Source organism: Eptatretus burgeri, chromosome 11 (assembly GCF_056783735.1).
Source record: "Eptatretus burgeri isolate ZD-2024b chromosome 11, Ebu_testis_v1, whole genome shotgun sequence".
In the NCBI taxonomy this organism is placed as follows: domain Eukaryota; kingdom Metazoa; phylum Chordata; class Myxini; order Myxiniformes; family Myxinidae; genus Eptatretus; species Eptatretus burgeri.
Window position 1 is genome coordinate 58,631,831 of NC_140971.1, and position 24,848 is coordinate 58,656,678.

General features: G+C 48.4%; 1 protein-coding gene across 9 annotated transcripts in view; it reads right to left on the reverse strand.

The window, feature by feature from the left end:
- Nucleotides 1-24,848, reverse strand: part of SMC6 (structural maintenance of chromosomes 6) — a 157,237-nt gene that overhangs the window by 83,999 nt on the left and 48,390 nt on the right. For 8 of the 9 annotated variants that reach the window (XM_085846620.1, XM_085846621.1, XM_085846622.1 and 5 more), the window contains 4 exons: nt 10,816-10,917; nt 10,577-10,696; nt 1,420-1,518; nt 1,194-1,340 (listed from right to left, as the gene is read on the reverse strand). In XM_085846620.1, coding sequence (XP_085702746.1) covers nt 1,194-1,340; nt 1,420-1,518; nt 10,577-10,696; nt 10,816-10,917 — 468 coding nt within the window. The remainder of the gene's footprint in view (nt 1-1,193; nt 1,341-1,419; nt 1,519-10,576; nt 10,697-10,815; nt 10,918-24,848) is intronic. The other variant, XM_085846624.1, reaches the window with a different exon arrangement.

The following is a 24,848-nucleotide window of genomic DNA, read 5'->3' on the forward strand; positions in this document are numbered from 1 at the left end:
AAAAAGTTCAGATCATGCCCAACAAAATAAGTGAATTAATATTAAACAAGATGACCCGTGAACCCGTTGGTTTCCCGTTGTGACAGCGGTTGAGAAAAAAAATCAATTCAAAAAAAAAAAATATATATATATATATATATATATATATATATATATATATATATATATATATATATATATATATATATATATATATATATATATATATATATATATATATATCTCCAGTGAACTATACCGCTGAGGTTGTTTGCATTGATCAAATAATCCTGAAGAGTATTTCATTGAATAAGGAATCAATTTTTTAATCATTTTTTTCCTTGCCCGATTTGAACGAAACTTGATATTGCGCGTCAATGTGAAAGAAGAAATATACCCATCATAGATGGGGAATCCCCTGCCATTGAAAAATAATTGAAATCAGATAAGCGGTTTTCCATTTATTACAAAAAACTTTTCTCAAGATGGCCGCCCCAGTCGGCCATCTTGGATCTGGCCACGCCCAAAACCAATAGAGTTCTTCCTTTTCAGGTGGTACATGTGCGACCCAAATTTCAAATCGATATGGCGAACAGTTTATGAGTTATCGCACTCACAGCTATAAATGTTGACGCCCAGCCAGCCGGACGGACGAACCAGGTGACAACAATATCCCTCTTCTGCCACGTGGCGGGGGATAAAAACGGAGAAAATAAAGTTGAATAAATTGTGCGCAATCTTCTAAACACAATTTTATTTATGAATGAACACGGAAGTATTAGATCAAAATGGCAATGTGTATTTTATGCTTAAAAATAAATCGTTCTTTGTCTCCACTCAATGTTTGAGATTTTAAAATAAATCATTTCAAGAAAAAAAACTAAAAGATAGCTCCAGCAAACTATACCTCTGAGGTTTTTGGCAGAATTTGATCAATGCAAACGAGTACTTGACTGAATCGGGAATTGATTTTTTAATATTTTTTTTTCCGTTGCCCAATTTTAACGAAACTTGATATTGCACACCACAGGAGAATGGTGAGCAAGGTGGGCCGAAAATATTTGCGCTATCGTGTACCGTTTTGGCTGTATTTCAGGAACATACATACATACGCATACATACAAGATGAGAGTTTTAGTAATATATCGATGTTGACATGTTGGCACATCTGATGGATTCCCGGAGAATTGTTGCTTTTTAAAAAACTCCTTTACCTGAGAATTACTATCATCGCGTTTCAGCTGATCCACCTTCTTTCGTATCCCTTCATACTGTGGACGGAGAGAGTCCATCACAACAAGCAGCTCATCAATGCGAGCTTGCATGTCTTTCAACTTTGCTTCTGCCTCCTCCTGCTTTTGCTGAAGAAAGATGGAGGAAAGTGTTAGAATCAGGTTCACAACAGCACTCCGATTCCGTTACCGGGCACTTGATACGTACTTTGTATCCAGCCTCCTTTTGCTCAAACCTGTCAGTGAGCATCTGCCCCTCAGTCACCTTCCTCTTCAGCGAGTCATATTCCAACTCCACATCTCTTACCTGCATCATAAAAGAACAAAGACATAGACATTATGGGAAACTAACCAGTGTAAAGTAATTAAAGAACAAATGTGGTGGCCTTGGAAAGGTTATCATAATTCTATCATGATTTTCAACATGTGAATTATTTCACCAACACCCTCCAAATATTCTAACCAATTCACTTGCTCTTGTTTTTGAAACTGTAAAGAGTTACAACCCAATTCGATCAAAGTAATTATGACAAAATATTAGCATAACAATAAAATGTGTTTATGAACAGGGCTGGGGAAACAGAGGCAAGCAAGGAATCTTCTGAGTACAAGTTATAAGCATGAAAATATGATACAATGTGTGAAAGCAGGGGTAATACACAAAGCATGTTATCCACCAGCATGGTGCTGGAATATGGATACTCGTGGAAGAGATGTAGCGAATGAGGAAGGGAGGAAAGTATGGAGTGGATAGATTGCTGGTATTGCGCTGGATGTAGAAACAAAAGCATGCCATTCATGGTGAGCGACCACCACTCGAGAGAGGTTCCTGTTCCCCAAGCTTCACTTGGGCCGCGTTCTGCACTGGACCTGTGTCCGTTTTTTGGATGCTGCATTGAAGATACGAACTGCGCAAGGCATTTATTCATGCCTGCACACCCAAGCCGGTGTTCTGCCCAAGATGGACATTATTCCTCCGCAGTTCCACAGGACCAATGTGCACCTTGGGGCTACAATGATTCCCTGTTTTTGAGGAACTCAGTTGCTGACGATCTTTAGTGACTCAACACAAACTCGTTTGGAGGTCCCAAAAACTCAGAAGCCTTCTGTATCAATAATATTTGAGTCCCTTGTGGTCCCGTATAAGAAACTCACTTTAACAAAATGGGAGGGATGGATTCCATCTCTTCCAGCCACTTGCCCGACCCCTGCTGTGTTTGTGTATTCACCCATGTTGTGGTTCCATGGAAGATTAAAAAAAACGCTCTTCAGTTAAACCTTTATATTGTAGATTGCTGAATTGCAAATGTTCATTAATTGCCATCCATTCTCACCGAATGATGCAGAGTTGTGTCAATGATGTGTGCAAACAAACATAGCAAAGTATCGCAGACTTTTGCCTCCGTGCTTATAGCTTGATGTAGTTCACGTGTATTTGTCGGATTGGCTCTCATGGTTGTTCTCATGATTTTAACCAAATAGAATTTGAATGGCTTGTTTCTGTGCCTCACATGCAAGGAAAGTAAATTGATTTTTTCCATGAAATAAATAAATAAAAACTGAGCAAGATTAAAGATCATCCGGAACAATAAGCGCAGAATTGCAACATTTTGTACAATTGGCTCAATCCTTGCACTTTTGACAACGCAAATAAAGCCTAATCACTTAACAGTTTAAAGCAATGTCAGCTTATACTGGTGATCAAGGTCTCAGCAAGACTTTGGGAGTAGTTTACGACGAGGCCTGGTCCAATGGACAGTGCAGGAGCGGTGGAAATCTCCTAAACTCACATACAATACAAATCAGAATCCACAATCTTTATCAAATTATTCCGATATATGCAGTGCAAAACACAAAATACTTCAAGAGAAACAACCAGAAATCATCACGATGAGGTGTTTATTGGTTCACGAGTCAGTAAGTTCACGAGTCAGTAATTGATTCATGAGTCGGTAAGTTCACGAGTCAGTAAGTGACCACTATATTCGTTATTGGTGTGTGTCTGTTGGGTCGTCGATCCAGTCGGAAAAAAAAAAAAATTGAAATTTGTTCGACCCTTATTATCAGTATTTAAAATGGCGATTTCTGTTAATACAATGGCGATTTCGATGAAACTTGGTTGGTAGGTTCATACCATGACCGAGTTGTGTGCAAATGAGAACTCCTGTGATGGACGCCACCGTTGCCTAGCAACGGGACTTTGAAATTTTAGAAAAATCATAAAAAATTAATTTTTTCGAAAATCAAAAATCGGGCCACGAGCAACTGTGGACAGTACATTCAGCCATATTATCAAAAATTTCCAGCCAGATCCTATGAAAACTGTTGGAGAACATAGACTTTGAATGAACCCTGGTCGAAAACAACAAAAAAAACGAAGTTCGTTATATCTCAGAGACTATGAGTCAGATATACATGAAATTGGTATGGTAGGTTCATAGTATATCCTACTTATGTGTGAGAAAGAACCGTTGCTATGGACCCCTCCGTTGCCTAGCAACGGCCAAAAAACCTCTAAATGTGGGGGTATTTTAACGAAAAAACAATGTGCAGCATTAACCCTTGAAGCTGGAATCATGAATTTTCTTGTGCTTAATCCTCAGGTCATTCCCCATCGAACGGGCCCATCGCGTCAGGTTCTATTGGGTAGTCGACGACCCATGTCCGCCTACCGGCTTGTCTGTCTGTCTGTCTGTTCCGAGCATAGCTCTGTGGGTTTTGATCCGATCCTGATAAAATTTGGGTGGGAGGTTTATATCATTATCTAGTTGTGTTTTCCTGAGAATGGGTGTGGTGCGCCCATTATGGGTGGAGCCACGCCCAAAAAACATGTGTTTTTAGGGGGTAGCCGATTTCAATTTACATCTACTCCGAGGGGGTTTGTCGAATCTGACAGAGGTTTTGGTATTTGGTTAGCCCAATGGCACCTGCATAGCCCCACAGAGCTCGATTTTTCATTTTCGTCCCAAGGTCAAGGTCACAAGGTAACAAACTTAGAAAATAGCGAATTTTGACATAAAAATCATACGGCCGCCCAACCTTTGAGAGCTCGGATGACAATATTTTTCTGCATAATCTTGAGGTCATTCCCCACCTAAAGTTTTGAAACCATTTTGTTCTATCTCGAACACCTTGTCCGTGGCGCCCCCTTCAAGTTTGTTTTTATGCTGATTTCAAAGTATGGATAATCCGAGGAGTGCGAAATGCCATATAGCATATATGACGTTATATTGTTCCTGGAATGTTCCAGAGGAAGTTTTGCACCAAAGGTCATAATCATTGACCTTTAAAGTTCACAAAGGTCAAATTTTCAAAGTTGTGGGAATCGAACCGGGTTTTTGACCTTCGATGAAATAACTCCAATAAGCTATAGCACGTATCCTGTTTCCTTATTTTAATGTCCACAACATTGTTTTGTGACCTTTAAAGGTTATGTAAAAGGTCAAATTTTGAAAGTTGTTGAACGAAACCGGGTATTCGTCATTTTGCAGCTAATAACCTGTCACTCGTACCACATCATGTTGATCATTTTTATACCTTGGTCAAAAATTATCACATTGTCTCATCCTTGACTTCTGAAACAATCTACATCGTCAAAATACCGCTCATGAACCATTGCAGTCTCCAGACTTGTCATTCATTATTTTTCATTTTCTTGAATTCGTATAAACTTGTAATACTTAAAGAATAAATTTCCAATCTCTACAAAATTTAGAAGTGTAAAAGAGCAGAGCTGATGTGGTGTTTGCACACACAAAACTCTGAGCAGATCTGAGAAACCTCAATACACTTCACAAGATACAGTAATTGTAAAAGTAAACGACAAGACAAGCGTTCAGCAAAAAATATATATACATCACACCCAAGTGAGGTACCCGTGCTATGCACAGGAGGGGGCTGGACAGCCGGTTCATGAAGGCCTTGGGCAAATTTTTTTTACTGTAGCTAACCCCAACAGAAGCAATGCGGCACAGGAGGGGGCTGGACAGCCGGTTCATGAAGGCCTTGGGCAAATTTTTTTTACTGTAGCTAACCCCAACAGAAGCAATGCGGATGTCAATGGCGAAACTGCAAATGCAGAATGTGGAAAGCGTCACATAACTCATTCTGCTTAAAAGTCAATCTTTATATTTTTATTCCAAACAGCATCATTCCAATCACAAACTAGCATCCGTTGAAGACAAAGTCTTCGATACCCCCCGCCATAGTAAATGAGGATTAACAAACTAATATTCCCTAAGCGTGTGCAATATGTATGTGAAGTTTCCCCTTGATCGGACCAGCCGTTCTGGAGAAGATGTTTGAAGGTTTTAGGGTAAATTCCATATGGACACCAAACCATGTGACCTATCAATTAAAAATTAACAAACCTCTGAAAGGATGTGTTGGGGAAAGTGTATGTGAAATTTTGCCTCAATCTGGCCAACCGTTCTGGAGATTTTTAAAATTTAATGATTTTCAATCCAAGATGGCTGACGAACCATGTGACCTATGACATCATAAATTTACATTCTGCCTCCAATCCTCGAGTGGAATACGTGTGTGAAGTTTCGTGTTAATCGGATGAGGTGAGGTTTTCTATCCAAGATGGCCAACAAACCATATGACTTGTGACATCATAATTTTTACTATGTATGCAGAAATGATGGAAGATGATAGTTGCTAATTTTCGCTTCGTCAGGTTATGTGATTCCAGAGAAAACATTATTTTATATTTTTCTTGAATCCAACATGGCTGCCAAACCATGTGACCTATCAATTAGAAAATATCAAAAGGCACCAGTATATCATAAATATATCTTGAGGGGATTTGTAGTTAAGCTCCGGAAACGAAATGTGACGGATGGAGATGGATGGAACCCATTTCTATATCCCCCGCCAACTTTGTTGGTTGGCGGGGGATAATTAACACTCAACCATTAATAATACAATGTTAAAAACACTCGTGGAGTAAACAAAGGAAACGCCGTACTGACGTTCCATCCGGATAGAGAGCAGCTTCGTACAGATCGAAACTCAAAATCAGAATTGTATTGAGGAATTTATGAAACCTCCCACCCACTTTAGGACACCAACTGGGACCCCAAAACATTCCACAGAAGGGTTGGTGGGGCAGGCCTCAAAACTGAGGAAGTCGTTCGGGGACTGACAGACGGAGAGATGGACACACCTGCTTTATAATACCATCGTTTTTTTTGTTCCACCCTGCTCGCTTCACTCGGTTGCACTGCCCTCTCACCTCAGATGATGCTTGGCTAGGTAAAGGCGATTTGTTACACTCCAGCCAAGCCACACGACACAGCTCGGTAATAAACATTGGCCCGAGGTCTTTGGGTGCGCTCTCCAGCCATGAACGTGCACTGAACTCCGTTTGAGCTTTGATATTTAGTGGAACGCCAGGGAAACCCGGACGTCATTTAATGAGTCCCAGCACATATTTGCGCTTCAAGTTACACACCAAAATACACTGCCTCGTAATGGCCTTTATTCCTCTGGCGCCCTCAGAGACATCAGGTCAGGTCAGGAATGGGAGCATGCGCCAGAGCAGCGCGTCGCTGCATCCACTTTCAGCCAGTACTCCAGGGGCCTCCGTCTGGCCATCCCCCAGGCAGATGACTGGCCCATCCCCATCTCCTTGAGATGCCGATCAACCTGCTGCAACCATGAGGAACGTGGTCGGCCCATTGGCCTCCTCCACTCACGAGAGTCCTTCGCTGAGAGAATCTGGTGAGCAGGATCAGCGTCAGAAAAACGAGCCACATGTCCATACAGCCGCAGCTGACACTCACGGACTATACAGGTAACAAATCTCATTTGAGTCTCTCTCAGCAACCGCTCGTTGGACACAAAGTCCGACCAGCGATAGCCAAGGATTCTCCAAAGAGACCTGGTACCATAAAAATTAAGTCTTTGGTATCAGGTCTCTTCAGACATCCTGGGAGTTAACTGTGGTTGGAGCGGTTTGTAGCGGTTGTAGTGAAGTGGCGGAAGTGATGTGGCATTTGGGTGAAGGCATTGAAGTGATGGGAGTGGTTGAGGCGATCGTGGTGATGAGGTCGGGCATAGGTTGTTGCGGGGATTTTTGGAGAGCATTGTGGGAATTATGGTGAGGGTTGTATCATTGTTGTGAGCATGGTGAGGTGTCGGTTGGTTTACGGCTACTCCACTGTTTGAATGGAGACACTACAGCATATCCTTATAACGTCATTGTCCAGCCCGCAGTGTGCATGCATGCATGGCGGGATTCGTGTGTGAAATAAAAGGAAGTAAAATAAATGAAAGAATAGGGAATTGAAGATCTATCTAAAAGCCCGATGCAACGCATCTTGTCCCATGTACCAACTAGACATGTGGAAAGGGCTAATGAAACGAATACTAATGATATAAATGTCTTGGGAACGCGATATGTTGGATGACATTTCCTCAGAGGAGTGCTGGCTTTGTAGAGCCACAAGAGTATTAAACAATTTCGAGAAGGTTGAAAGTTCACAAGAGCACAGTGAGCTCCATCATTAGGAAATGGAAAGAATATGGAACGAACCAGACTTTTCCTAGAGCTGGCCATCTGACCAAACTCACCAACTGGGCAAGAAGGACCTTGGGCAGGGAGGTGACTAAGAACCCAATGACCACTCCGACAGAACTACAGAGTTCCTTTGCTGTCCTTCCGGCAAGTTCTCCCATCTCAGCCGTGTCTGCAGCACTTCACAAATCTATGCTTTATGGGAGAGTGGCCAAAAGGAAGCCACTCCTGAAAAAGGGCACATGACAACATGCCTGGAGTTTGCAAAAAGTCACGTGAAAGACTCTGAGAGCATGAGGCAAAATATTCTGTGGTCTGCCGAGATGAAAATTGAACTCTCTGGTCTGAATGTAAAGCGCTACGTTTGGCAGAAACCGAGCACAGCTCATCACCCATCCAACACCATCTCTCCCTTGAAGCATGGTGGTGGCAGCATGATGTTATAGGATGCTTTTCAATGAAAAAAAAAATCACAGGCTGGTCAAACACGTGGAACATGCCTTTCAATCCTGACAAATCTTACACTCACTATGTCTCTCTGAAAGGACCATCTGGAACACCCCTCCACCGCCCACAATCTACTTTCTCAACAATCCTCTTGAAGAAGTCTTTTCATTCAAGCTTCTCGGTCTCACTATCTGCCATGATCTTTCCTGGGAAAGTCACATTTCCAAACTGGTCTCCAAAGCCATTCGCCGACTGGGCATCCTCCGTCGTGCAAAGTCCTTCCTTGGCACACCTGAGCTCCTGACCACATACAAAGATTTTGTTTGCAGCCTGGAGTATTGCTTCCTTCTCTGGGCTGGTGATCCTGCCTCTCACCTTTCTCAGCTTCACGCTGTGGAAACCAAGGTGTTTGGGATCATTGGTATCTCCTGCCGATGAGGCCGAGTCTTTGGGCCTCTCACTCTCTCACCACAGACAGGTCGGTGGTCTCTCTGTCTTCTACAGTCTCTTCTTCGGTATCTCCCCCCGCCCCGCTCAGTCCCTGTCATGTAAGGACCTGCAAGTCCCTGTAGTATCCATCTTGTTTACCTTGTGTACCCTGCCCCACCCCTCTCCCTTCCACAGATCTCCTCATGTCTCTATTCCCCATTGTTTTGTCATCCCCTCTCTCACCCCTCTTGCCTCCTGCTCCCCTTGTTGTATGTTCTGTGTGTTAGCTCCGATACGAGCCTCGACATTGTACACAAAAAAAAGACCTAAGACTGCAGCGAAGATTTATGTTCCAACAGGACAATGACCCCAAGCAGACAGCCAAAGCAACACTGGAATGACTTCAGAACAATACTGTGAAAGTCCTTGAATGGCCCAGCCAAACACCAGACTTGAATCCTACTGAGAATCTGTAGAAAGACTTCAAGATTGCTGTTCTTCGACACTCCCGATCCAACTTTACAGAGCTTGAGCAAATCTGGAATGAAGAATGGGAGAAAATCCCCAAATTCAGATGTACAACGCTGATAGACATACCCAAGAAGATTCAAAGCTGTAATCATTGCCAAAGGTACTTCTACGAAGTATTGACTCAGGGAGCTGAATACTTGTGCAAGTTAGATATTTTTATACACTTCATTTTCAATACGATTGTAAAAATTTCTGAAAACGTTTTCATTATGGGGCATTTTGTGTAGATCGGTGACAATTTTTTTTAAAATTTCATCCATCTTAAATTCAGGCTGTAATACAACAAAATGTGATAAATGTCAAGGGGTTTGAGTACTTTCTGAAAGCACTGTATGTCACCAATATTTACTCATCAATTGGTCACTGCACTGGCCAATTGGGTGTGCCCGTTTTTCCCTTCACTTGTCGAATGGTTATGGCACTGATCAATTTGGTGTGTCCGCTTTGCCCAGCATCGTGATCCGTGTTCTATTGTTATCGCGTCTAACCGTGTCAGCAAATAACAGTCCATCAAGGTGTTGTGGCAAATCACACGATTTCCTCTCGTGTTATCTCACCTCTCACAGTGGTCATTGCAATAGTTGTTTACAGTACGGCATCTTTATCCCACGCTTTACTCACCTCACGACTCGTCCTGGTGATCAAGGTACTAGTCTTGAGAATTTTACGTTTCTTTGACTCCCCAGACACTATGTGGCCATCCACGTTCGGTGGGCTAACACGGGTACTCCCACCCGTAGGGCCGGGGTACTCACTCATTTATTAAATCCAAACAATGTTGATATTTATGAAATGCACGGTTAATGCTTTGAGAGCAAAACAGAAATCTTGGATTTCACTGCAAGCCACCCGACTTTCAAAATGGCCACATGTTCACAAACTCCAAGGGAAGTAAAAGTTATTATTTTTGTTTGATAGAAGGTTTAAGGTAAGTTCTTGCTGTTGAAGAAAGAAAGAAAGAAAGAATTCTCAGAATTGACAAAAAACAAACAACTAAATAAATAATTTTTTAACCCATTAAAAAAATAATAATAATAAAAATCTATTTTACATCAATACCCAGCAATTCATATTATTGTACTGTTCCTGTATTCCAAGTTGAAGTTTAATTGATAACAATTTCAAACTTTTCATAATGTCCAGCGGGAGTGAGATTTGACTGGAATCATTAGCTTGATAAAACGGTAACATAAATTTGACGACCGATGTTGAGGAAAAGCAACAGCGGACTTTCAAAAAAAAATAATAATAATGAAAGATGACCCATAATTTTATATTTCCTGAAGATTGCAAAATGCATGACCTGTCAAAAGATTTAAACTTGTGGGTAACCAACTATCTGCCACAGTTGGGGAAGCTAATTCCACAGCAATCTGCAGCCCATGGTTTGTGAACTTCATGGGAACAACTTCATATAATTTCCCAAACAACAAACCTCGGCCCAAACTCTCTGGTTCTCCAAAGAGTAAAATTCCTTTTTCAGGTCCTCCAGGCCCACCAACTGATCCAAATGCTCTTTCTTTTGTTGCACCATCCGGTTCATATCGAGAAGAACCTGCATCCGGAAGGGATGAAGTTCAGTGTGTTGGCAAACTGGGAACCTCATTGAATGCCTCCACAATATAAACATGACACTGAAAAAACTAGTGGAAGAGAAAGAAGGTACGTTCTCACCTCTTTGTGGTTCTCTACCTTATCTTGGGTTCGTTCTCTTTGCATCGCAATTTCCTCATAGTCCTTGTGCATCTGCTCAAGCTGTGTTGCTTTCATGAAGAACTACAAGTACAAACAAGAAAAAGAGCAATCAGAGATCGCAGACCCTCGCCAGGACTTGTTTTGTGTGGTGTGTTGTCTTGTTTTTGTAGTTTTGTATGGTGTATTTTGTGTACTGGTGTGTTCCATAATTAGAACTGCTACTTTATAACTGCTGGCAGTGATGACCCGGTACCAAGACGTCCCGCTTGGATGCAACCCCTCTGATTGGAAACCTGACCCTAAACCAGGGGTCGGGAACGTTTTTGACTCAGAGAGCCATTAAAGCAAAATATTTGGAAATCTATTTCAGTGAGAGCCATATAATATATTTTAAGACTGAATTCAACTAAATGTGAGTATAATAAGCCTCTGAATTTATTCTTTTAAATAATGTTGTTATAATACTCACCATTAATGGGACTTCTGGTGCTGCATGGATTTGCTGATGGCTTTGTAGTCTGGTTGGTACTTGGTGAGGTTAAGCTTCATGCAAGCGTTGAGGCTTTCATCCGTTAGACGTGATCGTAGGTTGGACTTGATGTTTTTAAGATGTGAGAATGACTGCTCACATGCATACGTAGATCCAAACAAGGTCAATACAGCAATACTCACACGCTGCAGTGTGAGGTATGTGACAGGAAGCGCGTTCCAAGTTTTGATAATCAGCTCGTCTTCGGGTTGAAGTTTTTTCATTTCTGTCCACATGTGCTTGCTCGCCAACTCTGCTTTCTGTCGTGCGATTCTTTCCAAATCTTCATTCAGTGACTTGAACTTATTCACCCACGTGTCTGAGGCCTTCAGGTCAGCCACTTCTGCTTCAAAATCTCTGACGGAGACACCAGGAATGTAACTCAGGTCGGCTGTATTCAGTGAACACTCGTTTGGATGGGTGATGAACTTAAAAAGACGAGTGTGCTCACGAAATTGTCCAAAGCGTGCTTTGAATGACTGTAGGAGACTGGATGTGAAGCCAGCTAACTGGTGGAGATGAAAGTTTTGAGTGGGCTCACTTGCTGTGCATGCATCTTTAAATTGTCTCAGTTTTTCAAAATGTAGTAAACGACCTGTTTCAAGATCCATGATAAAGAGCTCCAGCTTGTTTTCAAAAGCAAACACGGCTTGTTGAAGGGATAACACTGTATTTCCAATGCCTTGCATTTTCACGTTGAGCTCGTTCAGATGTTCAGTCATATCCACGAGATAGTAAAACTTGAGGAGCCACTCAGTTTGGCTAGTTCAGGATGCTCAATCCCTTTCATTTCAAGGAAAGTCCGGATTTCGTTCAGGCAAGCCGCAAAACGGCTAAGCACCTTCCCTCTTGACAACCAACGCACATTGCTGTGCAAAAGCAGACCGTGATAGTTATTTCCAACTTCATCCAGCAGTGTTTTAAACTGGCGACCATTTAAGGCTCGGGCAACAATAAAGTTGATCACACGAATGACCATCGACATCACTTCGCCAAGCTGCCCATCACACATCTGAGCACAAAGTGCCTCCTGGTGTAGAATGCAATGGAAACTTATGATGGGTCTATTTTCATGTTCACGGAGAAGCGCCACAAATCCTTTGTTTTTTTCCCACCATACACGGAGCACCATCAGTACACACCGAGATAAGTTTATCCATTCGGAGATTTTTTTCTTGAGCGAACTCCATGAAAGACTTGAATAAATACTCACCTCTTGTGGACCCTTTTATTGGCAGAACAGCAAGACTTTCTTCGCGCAGTGTATCACCAGCAGCATATCTTGCAATCACACTGAACTGCGACAAATGGCTTACGTCTGTTGACTCATCCAAAGCCAGGGAAAAGAACGGCGCTGTATTTATGTCCTTCACTTGCGTTTCCTCCACTTGGTTTGCCATCATGATGGTACGATCATGAACAGCTCTTGCCTACAGAGGCATGTCTTGTATCCGTTTGATTATCTTGTCTTTGTTCGGAAGATCATCAAAAAGTTCATTGGCGACATCCAGCATGAACGTTTTTGCATACTTGCCATCTGTGAATGGTTTTCCGTTCCTCACTACTGCTAAAGATCCAGCAAAGCTGGCGGAATTATAGTCACCTTGCCGGGTCCATACGCGGAGTTGCTGCTGGCTGGCTTGCACCCTGCTCAGTAGCTCTTGGCACGCTTTCTTTCTGCTGTCTCCCACAGGGTATTTTGATGCAAAGGTAGCATGGCGCGTGTCGAAGTGCCGCTTTATATTCGACCGTTTCATCGATGCAATTTTGTCATTGCAAATTAGACACACCACAGAACCTGCTCTCTCCACAAAGGCGAATTCTTCGGCCCATTCGTCCTGAAATGTACGATACTCCTCATCTTTTTTTCTTTTCGCCATCTTCTTCGTCGAAGGGTTAGCTTTGAGCAAATGAGAGAGAGGGAGATGTTGACCCAAGTGAGTCTGGCTGGCCTGCGCACGGGCTGACATACTCGAGAGGTGCGGCGCGGCCGGCTGACTCTGGGATGCTGTCGCCTCAGCGGTGGCGCGTGATTGGTCGAGATGAATTCCGTGACGCGTCTCGGCGGCGGCACGTCATTGGAGGAACCGAAATCACGAGTCGCCTCAGCGGTGGCGCATGATTGGTCGAGATGAATTCCGTGACGCGTCTCGGCGGCGGCACGTCATTGGAGGAACCGAAATCACTACTCGCGTCGGCCGCATGACTGGACGAAACAAAAACCGCTTCAGACAATTCGGAGGTGTTTTTTCTTCTGTCCTTCTGCCAAGTTCAGCCCTGCACGTGAATGAAGCACGACACCATTCAAACTATAGGTAAAGCTTCTGCGAGAAATATTGGGCTTTCCAAGTTTCAAACTCCAATTTTATCTGCGAGCCAGATGCAATCATCAAAAGAGCCATACCTGGCTCACGAGCCACACGTTCCAGACCCCTGCCCTAAACCATGACATTTTAAAATTATTTTTCAATTGAATTCAGAATGGGATTAAAATAAATTAAAAATTCAAATAAAATGGAAGACCAAATAGGAACAGTTCTGCATTGGAATAATCAGAAGGAACCCAAACAAGCAAAAATAAAAAATGAAGTCATGAGGAGGAACCTTGGAAGGAGTCACATTGCAGCTGCCACTCCTCTTCCCTCAAACCCACCCAGGCACAGCAAAGTGAGCCTTTTTCAAAAAAACCAAAAAAAAAAAATCATTCTAGTCGTCAGACCATGCATCCGATCAGGTTGAAATTTAAAACATTCCTCATGATGACTAGATCATAATTGTAACGTTTCACTTTGATGATGCAGTTCAAGTGAAATAGTTTCTTAAAGATTTTTCATTCCATTCAATATAGCTGCCAGACCAAGTGACGTTAATTATTTGTGAACACCCTAGTATCCCCCAAGGCTTGGGGAATAAGTCGGTGAAGTTTCCCCTCAATCTGCCAAGCCCTTCTGGAGAAGAGGATTTTTAAAGGTTTATTTTTCAAAAACATAGCAAGCAAACAATGTGACCTATGACGTCACAGGTGGAAAACTTTTTGTTCCACATGGAAAGGCGATCATACCTGTAAAGTTTTGCCTCGATCTGTGCAGCTGTTTCAGAGAATATTTTTGAAGGTTTTTATGTTAAAAACAATATTGCTGTCAAACCACATGACCGATGATATCAACCCCCACCCCCCCCCACAACTTTGCCCTAGATGACCCTCAAAAATGTTCATACTGATCGGATAAAGCGTTTGACATATGCAACAATGACATCAGAACGAAGCCATGGATTTCATCTTCAAAAATTACCCCTGTGCGGGAGTGACGGTCATCTCTGCGAGAAAATATCTAGCCTCCTGAAGGAAGGGCAGTTTTTGCAAACTTTGAAGTCACGTGACGCGGAAACGAAAGCGAATATCGAAAATCCGGCCCGACAAAATTTAGATATTGTCCCATAGATTTATCTGCCACAATCAAATTCAAGATCGCTTGAGAAATGTAGGAGGAGATACATTTTGAAAATCGTCATTTTCGCATTTTTTGACAACTTTGAAGTCACGTGACACGAAAACAAAAGCGAATATCGAAAATCCGGCCTGATCAAAATTTAGATATTGTCCCATAGATTCATATGCCACAATCAAATTCAAGATCGCTTGAGAAATGGCGGAGGAGATACATTTTGAAAATAGTCATTTTCGCAATTTCAAAGGCCTCGTGACCTTCGGTGACCTTGAAAGTCATACCATCGTGTACGTTTCATCGACCTCTATCAGGATCACTAATGACCAGATCTCCCGCTTCAACTTCATTGTGGACGGACGGACGGACGGACGAACCGTCACCTCTCCTCTCAACACCAATATTATTAGGTCATGCTCGAAGAGATGACCTAAAAATCACACTTATTTACCATGGGGAGTACCTGATACAACAGCTTTGAGTGAGCTAATAGCTAATATAACAGCTAACAGTTAATATAACAGCTCACAGCTAATATTGTTATGAATTTGGAAGCTTACTGCACTCAACATTCAGGTCCTTATAGAACAGTTATATCGGTAAGTGTGTGTTTATAGTTAGGGTCCCCTACCTGTGTCTAACGGGAATTACATGCGTGCGCTGTGGAGATTCGTTTACAACAAACCTCCTTCACTACACTTCACACACCGACGCCATTGCCCACGTGCGTTCGGCCACGTACGTGGGTGGAGATTTCCATCGCCTCAGACCGGAACTCCGTCCAGGAGGGCAGGGGCGTGCCCCTTGTCCAATCACGCCACAGAAAGCGATTTTCCCACGACACCCCGTCCAATGAGGGTGGAGAGTGCCTCAGATGGCGATTTGCTCACCCCGGAGGAAAAAGAAATACAAGAAATTCCAGGCTGGGTTGTGGGGTGGTAAAAGCGGTTGAGGTGGTGGAGGTCATCGTGGTGGTAAAAGGATCGAGGTGGTGGAGGTCATCGTGGTGGTAAAAGGGTCGTGGTCATGGTGGTCATCATCATCGTGTTGCGGGTTCGAGTCCCGCCGAGCTGGATCATCGTCGCCTCTGATCTTCTCCTTGGCCTTGGTCGATTGGTGTGAAGCCGGTTGGAGAGTGCGGTACCTGGTGCTTGGAGCGGTATGTTGCGGGATCGAATCCCGCCGAGCCGGATCGTCGAAGACCACACGAGGTGGACAGGTCAAAGCACAGGCTCTGGTCTCCAGCTCACCTGTCCTCGAGCTGGAGGCCTTCAATAAAGACCCGACGGGTCCGCGCGCGCGTGTGCGTGTGCGTGTGCGTGTGCGTGTGCGTGTGCGTGCCCGTCTTTAAGTAGCAACTGCACAAGTGCTTGTGTATAAATTTCCATTTATTTTATAGTCGGATAACTCTGCTCTTCTGTGTTCCCCTCCCTGCCTATTGTAAATAAATATCCATTTTGTTAAATGTATCAGCTCGTTTCTGTGTTTCTATCATTGGTTTGTCGTGCTGCGAACGGGAAATAGGAGGCTTCATTGTTGCCGTAATCGTGCAATCGGCCCGGCAGGAATATGGTACTCTCCGCTCGGGGTACAGCTCGGATCGCACAGATCCTGCCGAGGATGAATTTCCCCGGTAGTTTGGACGACGTGGGTATTTAGGTAAATTGAAATTGGCAATCGAGCCTTTCCCACGCGGTCGACCTATTGGCGATTTTGGTCCGATAAGGGACCCGTTGGCTCCGGAGTTATCCGGGGTGACGATCTATAAATTCTGTGTGTTCGGTGGAGCAGACTCTATGCTTCAACCAGCGGTCGTGCTCACCACCGAACCTCGGCCCCACAACAATATAACAGCGAACAGCTCCGTCGTCCTGGGCTCGCGGCTCGCGGCGAGCGAGCGGCCCGCCGTCCTGGGCGAGCGGCTCGCGGCTCGTGCCCCGCCGTCCTGGGCGAGCGGCTCGCGGCTCGTGCCCCGCCGTCCTGGGCGAGCGGCTCGCGGCTCGTGCCCCGCCGTCCTGGGCGAGCGGCTCGCGGCTCGTGCCCCGCCGTCCTGGGCGAGCGGCTCGCGGCTCGTGCCCCGCCGTCCTGGGCGAGCGGCTCGCGGCTCGTGCCCCGCCGTCCTGGGCGAGCGGCTCGCGACTCGTGCCCCGCCGTCCTGGGCGAGCGGCTCGCGACTCGTGCCCCGCCGTCCTGGGCGAGCGGCTCGCGACTCGTGCCCCGCCGTCCTGGGCGAGCGGCTCGCGACTCGTGCCCCGCCGTCCTGGGCGAGCGGCTCGCGACTCGTGCCCCGCCGTCCTGGGCGAGCGGCTCGCGACTCGTGCCCCGCCGTCCTGGGCGAGCGGCTCGCGACTCGTGCCCCGTCGTCCTGGGCGAGCGGCTCGCGACTCGTGCCCCGCCGTCCTGGGCGAGCGGCTCGCGACTCGTGCCCCGCCGTCCTGGGCGAGCGGCTCGCGACTCGTGCCCCGCCGTCCTGGGCGAGCGGCTCGCGACTCGTGCCCCGCCGTCCTGGGCGAGCGGCTCGCGACTCGTGCCCCGCCGTCCTGGGCGAGCGGCTCGCGACTCGTGCCCCGTCGTCCTGGGCGAGCGGCTCGCGACTCGTGCCCCGTCGTCCTGGGCGAGCGGCTCGCGACTCGTGCCCCGCCGTCCCCGGCGGGCGGCTCGCCAGTCGTGCCCCGCCGTCCTGGGGGAGCGGCTCGGGGCTCGTGCCCCGGCGTCCTGGGCGCGCGGCTCGCGACCGTGCCCCGCCGTCCTGGGCGAGCGGCTCGCGACTCGTGCCCCGTCGTCCTGGGCGAGCGGCTCGCGACTCGTGCCCCGTCGTCCTGGGCGAGCGGCTCGCGACTCGTGCCCCGTCGTCCTGGGCGAGCGGCTCGCGACTCGTGCCCCGTCGTCCTGGGCGAGCGGCTCGCGACTCGTGCCCCGTCGTCCTGGGCGAGCGGCTCGCGACTCGTGCCCCGTCGTCCTGGGCGAGCGGCTCGCGACTCGTGCCCCGTCGTCCTGGGCGAGCGGCTCGCGACTCGTGCCCCGTCGTCCTGGGCGAGCGGCTCGCGACTCGTGCCCCGTCGTCCTGGGCGAGCGGCTCGCGACTCGTGCCCCGTCGTCCTGGGCGAGCGGCTCGCGACTCGTGCCCCGTCGTCCTGGGCGAGCGGCTCGCGACTCGTGCCCCGTCGTCCTGGGCGAGCGGCTCGCGACTCGTGCCCCGTCGTCCTGGGCGAGCGGCTCGCGACTCGTGCCCCGTCGTCCTGGGCGAGCGGCTCGCGACTCGTGCCCCGTCGTCCTGGGCGAGCGGCTCGCGACTCGTGCCCCGTCGTCCTGGGCGAGCGGCTCGCGACTCGTGCCCCGTCGTCCTGGGCGAGCGGCTCGCGACTCGTGCCCCGTCGTCCTGGGCGAGCGGCTCGCGACTCGTGCCCCGTCGTCCTGGGCGAGCGGCTCGCGACTCGTGCCCCGTCGTCCTGGGCGAGCGGCTCGCGACTCGTGCCCCGTCGTCCTGGGCGAGCGGCTCGCGACTCGTGCCCCGTCGTCCTGGGCGAGCGGCTCGCGACTCGTGCCCCGTCGTCCTGGGCGAGCGGCTCGCGACTCGTGCCCCGTCGTCCTGGGCGAGCGGCTCGCGACTCGTGCCCCGTCGTCCTGGGCGAGCGGCTCGCGACTCGTGCCCCGTCGTCCTGGGCGAGCGGCTCGCGACTCGTGCCCCGTCGTCCTGGGCGAGCGGCTCGCGACTCGTGCCCCGTCGTCCTGGGCGAGCGGCTCGCGACTCGTGCCCCGTCGTCCTGGGCGAGCGGCTCGCGACTCGTGCCCCGTCGTCCTGGGCGAGCGGCTCGCGACTCGTGCCCCGTCGTCCTGGGCGAGCGGCTCGCGACTCGTGCCCCGTCGTCCTGGGCGAGCGGCTCGCGACTCGTGCCCCGTCGTCCTGGGCGAGCGGCTCGCGACTCGTGCCCCGTCGTCCTGGGCGAGCGGCTCGCGACTCGTGCCCCGTCGTCCTGGGCGAGCGGCTCGCGACTCGTGCCCCGTCGTCCTGGGCGAGCGGCTCGCGACTCGTGCCCCGTCGTCCTGGGCGAGCGGCACGCGACTCGTGCCCCGTCGTCCTGGGCGAGCGGCTCGCGACTCGTGCCCCGTCGTCCTGGGCGAGCGGCTCGCGACTCGTGCCCCGTCGTCCTGGGCGAGCGGCTCGCGACTCGTGCCCCGTCGTCCTGGGCGAGCGGCTCGCGACTCGTGCCCCGTCGTCCTGGGCGAGCGGCTCGCGACTCGTGCCCCGTCGTCCTGGGCGAGCGGCTCGCGACTCGTGCCCCGTCGTCCTGGGCGAGCGGCTCGCGACTCGTGCCCCGTCGTCCTGGGCGAGCGGCTCGCGACTCGTGCCCCGTCGTCCTGGGCGAGCAGCTCGCGACTCGTGCCCCGTCGTCCTGGGCGAGCGGCTCGCGACTCGTGCCCCGTCGTCCTGGGCGGGCGGTTCCTCGTCCGTGCCCCGTCGTCCTGGGCGGGCGGTTCGTGGTCCGTGCCCCGTCGTCTGAGCGGGCGGTTCTTGGTCCGTGCCCCGTCGTCCTGAGCGAGCGGTTCGTGGTCCGTGCCCCGTCGTCCTGAGCGAGCGGTTCGTGGTCCGTGCTCCGTCGTCCTGAGCGAGCGGTTCGTGGTCCGTGCTCCGTCGTCCTGAGCGAGCGGTTCGTGGTCCGTGCTCCGTCGTCCTGAGCGAGCGGTTCGTGGTCCGTGCTCCGTCGTCCTGAGCGAGCGGTTCGTGGTCCGTGCTCCGTCGTCCTGAGCGAGCGGTTCGTGGTCAGTGCTCCGTCGTCCTGAGCGAGCGGTTCGTGGTCCGTGCTCCGTCGTCCTGAGCGAGCGGTTCGTGGTCCGTGCTCCGTCGTCCTGAGCGAGCGGTTCGTGGTCCGTGCTCCGTCGTCCTGAGCGAGCGGTTCGTGGTCCGTGCTCCGTCGTCCTGAGCGAGCGGTTCGTGGTCCGTGCTCCGTCGTCCTGAGCGAGCGGTTCGTGGTCCATGCTCCGTCGTCCTGAGCGAGAGGTTCGTGGCCCGTGCTCCGTCGTCCTGAGCGAGCGGTTCACGGCTCTTACTCCATCGTCCTGAGCGAGCGATTCACGGCTCGTGCTCCATCGTCCTGAGCGAGCGGTTCGTGGATCGTGCTCCATCATCCTCTGCGAGCAGTTCGTGGCTCGTGCTCAGTCATCCCGAGCGAGCGGTTCGTGACCCGTGCGCCGTTGTCCAGAGCGAGCGGTTCGTGGCCCGTGCTCAATCATCCTGAGCGGGCGGTTCGTGGTCCGTGTTCCGTCATTCTGAGCGAGCGGTTGGTTGTCCGTGCTCAGTCATCCTGAGCGAGTGGTTCATGCTCCGTCACCCTGAGCGAGTTGTAAAATAACACCTGATTTACAAGCAGTTTGTCACATTAACGTGTTTTGTAAATGACCGAGCCAAAATTTTTTTCCCACCCATCACATGCAGTTGTTTATGAAGGTTATTGTGTGTGAACATATCCCAGAAATGCATATATAAATGCAATGTTGTTTTTCAGTGATCTCTCTGCTGTTATTATTCCTAATGTGTCTCTCTGTCTCTCGTCCCTGGACGGTGGTCATGTCCGGGCATGGTTCGGCCCCAGACGCATCTGGACGGTGGTCATGTCCGGGCGGTGTTCGTCCCCGGCGTGTCCAGGCGGTGTTTGCAGTATTACTTGTCGAAAATGGATTTCAGACATGATTTTGTATCCATCTTCACTGTTATTCGATGCAGAGGCATTTTGATGAGACGGTGTGAATTGTAATTAATGCTACACCACACGTCTGCCTTCCCTTCCCTCACCCCCTCCTCCACTATCTCCTCACAATCCCTCTCTCTCTTTCCCACACCCCTCTCCCCCCTCTTAGTATTGCTGTCAGCAAAGCAACAGGTGGTATTTGCGCGCGCGCACGCACGCGCGCACGCACGCACGCACGCACGCACGCACACACAATAACCTCCAAATACACATTTCCTCTATCAAAATCCATCAATTTCACAATCTGGAAAAACGGTCAGTTTTGATTTCACTGTGCCAGCCTTTATATTTTAGATAGCTCTCCTATTTAAATTGGGGGGGGGCGGTCTCAAAGATATAGAACGGACAAAATTTGGTGGAACGAATAACATTAATCCCAGAAAAACACCAATAGACTTCCAGCTAAAAAAATTAAAAAACAAAAAAGGCCAAAAAAAAAAATCATTTTAAAAACTAGCATCGTCGATAGCACACCACCACAAACGACCACGCTTCCCACCTAAAGCAAAGTTTAAAGATGGCATGAAGTTCCCCCAAGGTTAACCCAATAACAAATTTTGAGTTAATTTATTTTCTTCAGTTTTGACCACTGCGACCCCCGCCCCAGGGGGGGGGACATGAATGCAAGGCACATGGAGGTGAAATTCACTGCACATGATGTGCAGCAGGTGCAGAGTCAAACAAATGTTGATTTATGTCCACAGGATGTCCAATAAATGAAGGAGATAAAAGCACTCCTTATGCTAGGCCGAGGCTTCAGACTTTTGACATGCTCACGAGGCTGTACCGTCAAAACTAAACATCCCAGAATATAAAGAAAACCGGGTCACATTTGTACATATACCGTTTTAAAATAATGCTTCTTGCAACAAAACATCATGGCTTCCAGTCTCCTTGAATATTTCAACTAAAATAATTCCAACCCTTTATTTTTGAGGGGCTTATATACGAGTTGTTACATATTTCATGCATCCCCCAATGTTGATTGCATATGCAGTTTCATTGAAATATTTTTTTTGTAAACTGTGCCTGCAACTGCACTTTTTGACATTTCACCTTTTGTCCCCACCCCAGGTGGCAGGGCCAAAAATGAAACAACTCTTGCATCTTCTTGCCATGTGGTGATCTTAATAACAATTTAGGTGAATTTCTGCACAATAATTTAGGAGAGGGTAGCATGATGACAGATGGATAGATGGAGATGATTACAATATCCCCCCCTTTCAAAAAGCTTGGGGATAAAAAAAAAAGCAAAGAAACAACAAAGTGATGAAAGCCTGTGCATACGACCACAAGCGCACAAAACATCCAATGATACTCATCAACGAGACAGTAATTATGACCATGAAGGGTCCAAATTCCAGCAAGATCTATTCAATCATACTGTTAATGCCCCAGAATTTGGGGCTCGCCACGAGGGGAAGCACTTAAGTTTCTCCCGAACACCCGGTCCTGAGGCCGCTGACCACAGATAACTGGGGTCCAATAGGCTGTAGTTCTTACACAGCCATAGCCACTTGACTCAGACAACTTGCAAAGCAAGGTCACACTTCGATGTTTTCGCAATACCTTTCTCCTGGCTTGGCAACCAAGCTATAAGCCACACCCTCGGCACCACACCTGGTGATCTTCTGCCGAATGGAACCGATAGGTGCAGCACCGGCTGACAGAGCAAATCAGATGGGATATAACTTCTCGTCTAACTATACTTGTACACTGTGTCGGACCAATGAAGGAAAGAGCCAACACAGGCTGCAAATAATTATATATTTACACACACAAGCAATCCTTACTACAAGACAGGTGTTTGTATGTTTGTCTGTCATACTACTCCTACAGTTTAGGCTCAATTACATCCAGACTTGCGACAGAGGATCAGCATAACCCCAATTAATGTAAAGGCGTGTTTTTATCTTTGCCGGTGGTTTTGGTGGGGGGGGGAGACACAAATTGTCTGTGTAAATGTGTATCGTGTAGCACCGCCTCCAGGTGGGAGAGGGTATTACAAGTCTCCACCATTTGCAGTACAGTATTCCTGTCCACAAATTTTCCAGTTCAGTGAGGCGTTTTGAATGATAAGCAGTAGCTCTGTTTTTATTTCATGCACTTAACTTGGGTTTTTTGTTTTTTTTTCACGTATGCAAAGCTGTCACTTGCCTATGTACTGTCCAAATGAAGGTATGCATCAGAAGAACGTGTTGCATGCTTGGAACAAGATCGCCTGCCGGGCAGGTACTTTGCTAGTCATTCAAAAGCGAGTACTTACAGGCAAGAAAGCAAAAGGCACGAGAGTAGATTTAACGAACACATTCTTTCTTATACAATGTTATTTACACAAGAGATATGGCCATCATTCATCCAGGAGAGAAGAAGACAAGAAGAACTTCAGAAGAAAAGAAAAGTAGAGTCGATTCTTTTCTCCCTCACCTCACAACTACATCAGTCCAAATATAGAAGAGAATGGGGGATGGGGGGGGGGAAGATGGGCAGTGGAGCGGCTATGCGATGGGGTGTGCAGCCGAATCTCTGAGGTGCACAGACCCTTTAGGCAAGTCTCTCCGGCATGCAAGACGTGCGATGGCAAACAGTTCGCCCCATTTCCACTGAGCCCCCATGTCCAGCAGCTCTCCACAAACCAAACCGCATTCTGGGTTTTCCACACTGCCCTCCTCCACACCACAGGCACCCTCCCCCTCTCCACACACACACACATACACTGCGCACACCTCTGCCCCTCACCGAACAAGCTTTCTCAGCTTGACGATCAGCTCCTCAGCTTCTTCTTCCTCTCGTCCACACTCTGAGCTTTGTGCTCCTTGCCAGCAAGCTTTGAGCTCCTTTCTGCTCCTCTCAAGACAGGGCTCTTTCCCACAAGGATGAGGAACAGCTACGAGCTCCTTTCTCCTTCCAGGACATCGCTTTCTCTCTCATCTCATCTTTTGGAGTCCTGTCCTCTTCCTGTATGCCTGGTCTCAGCTTAATGGTTAGGGTGGTGGGCTTTGGATCCTAGGGTCCCGAGAACAAATCCTGCTCAGCTGTTGAATTAATACCAGGTGGAGTTAACTCTGCCTGTCATCCTTCTGAGGTTGGCAAAATGAGTGCCAGCATGCTGGTATACTGTGTCGGAGTGGCGACCCATCCAGGATTGCGCCCAATAGCCAAGGAGCCTGCTTAAAGCAGCACCAACGCTCTGCACAGAGTGTGGTCCCAATCTCATCCTCCTCTCCTCTTCCTGTGGGTTTTTCCGTCTCAGCTTGTGCGAGCCTCTTCCTCCTTGGTGAAGGAGGTTATTGGTGGATTGAGAAAGGCAGAGGAAGGAATGGAACAATGGTGTAAAGGAGGGATTTTTGAAATGAGGTTTGGTGAAGGTGGTTATTGATGGATTTAAAAGGCGGGGGGGGAACAGACTCATGGGGTAAAGGAAAGGCTGTTGAAAGAGGCGGGGGGGAGGGGGAGGAGGAGGAATAGACCAATGGAGTAAAGGAGAAGAGATTGGAAGGAACGGCGAGGGGGGAGGGAAGACATTACACCAGTAAAACACTAACTCACCTCAACGCATGCCACCCGAGCAACCCTTAGAACAAGGGGCCAAGGACTATCGACACATACACTCATTAAGGCCTAGGTCACATTTGCTCTATGGCGAGGATACGGTGGCCGGGCGCCCTCTGAATTGACAGAAACGTGCGGCGGCCGCAGAGAAACTGAGGTGGCCTCAGGGAGGCCCTACGCCGTTTGGCTATATTTTACAGGCCGTATGGGCGCCGTGGAATTATAGCGCGGAGTTATAACTTTTTTTCATTTCTACGTTCGCCGTAGCAATTTGACAAGCCAAGCTATGACGTAGATGTGTTCCACGTCGACCGTACGTAGGGCGTACGGTGGGCTTGCGTTATTCGTGCGGCTGCCGTAAGCTCTTCTCAATGAAAAATGAATTTTCCCAACCCCAAAAAATTACAGCGGCCGCACTATTTCCACGGTCGCCGTACGGTGGCCTTGTGGTCTGTGTGACTACCTGCGGGCAACACAGGGTCGACGCACGGTTCCCCTACGTACGGCCTCCGTGGCAGTCTGCGTCGACCGTGCGTCACCGCTAGAGATCAGAGTATAGGTGTTTGCCTATACCGTGGTGCCCCCAGAATCCCAATTTAATTCGTTCCAGGAGGCTGTTCGGATTGCTAAAAGTTCGGATTCCAAAAATATTTTCCCAATAAGAAATAATGGAGTGAATTAATCCGTTCGTGGACCCAAAGAAAACCCACTTTCAAGACACTTTAAACTGAAATTCCC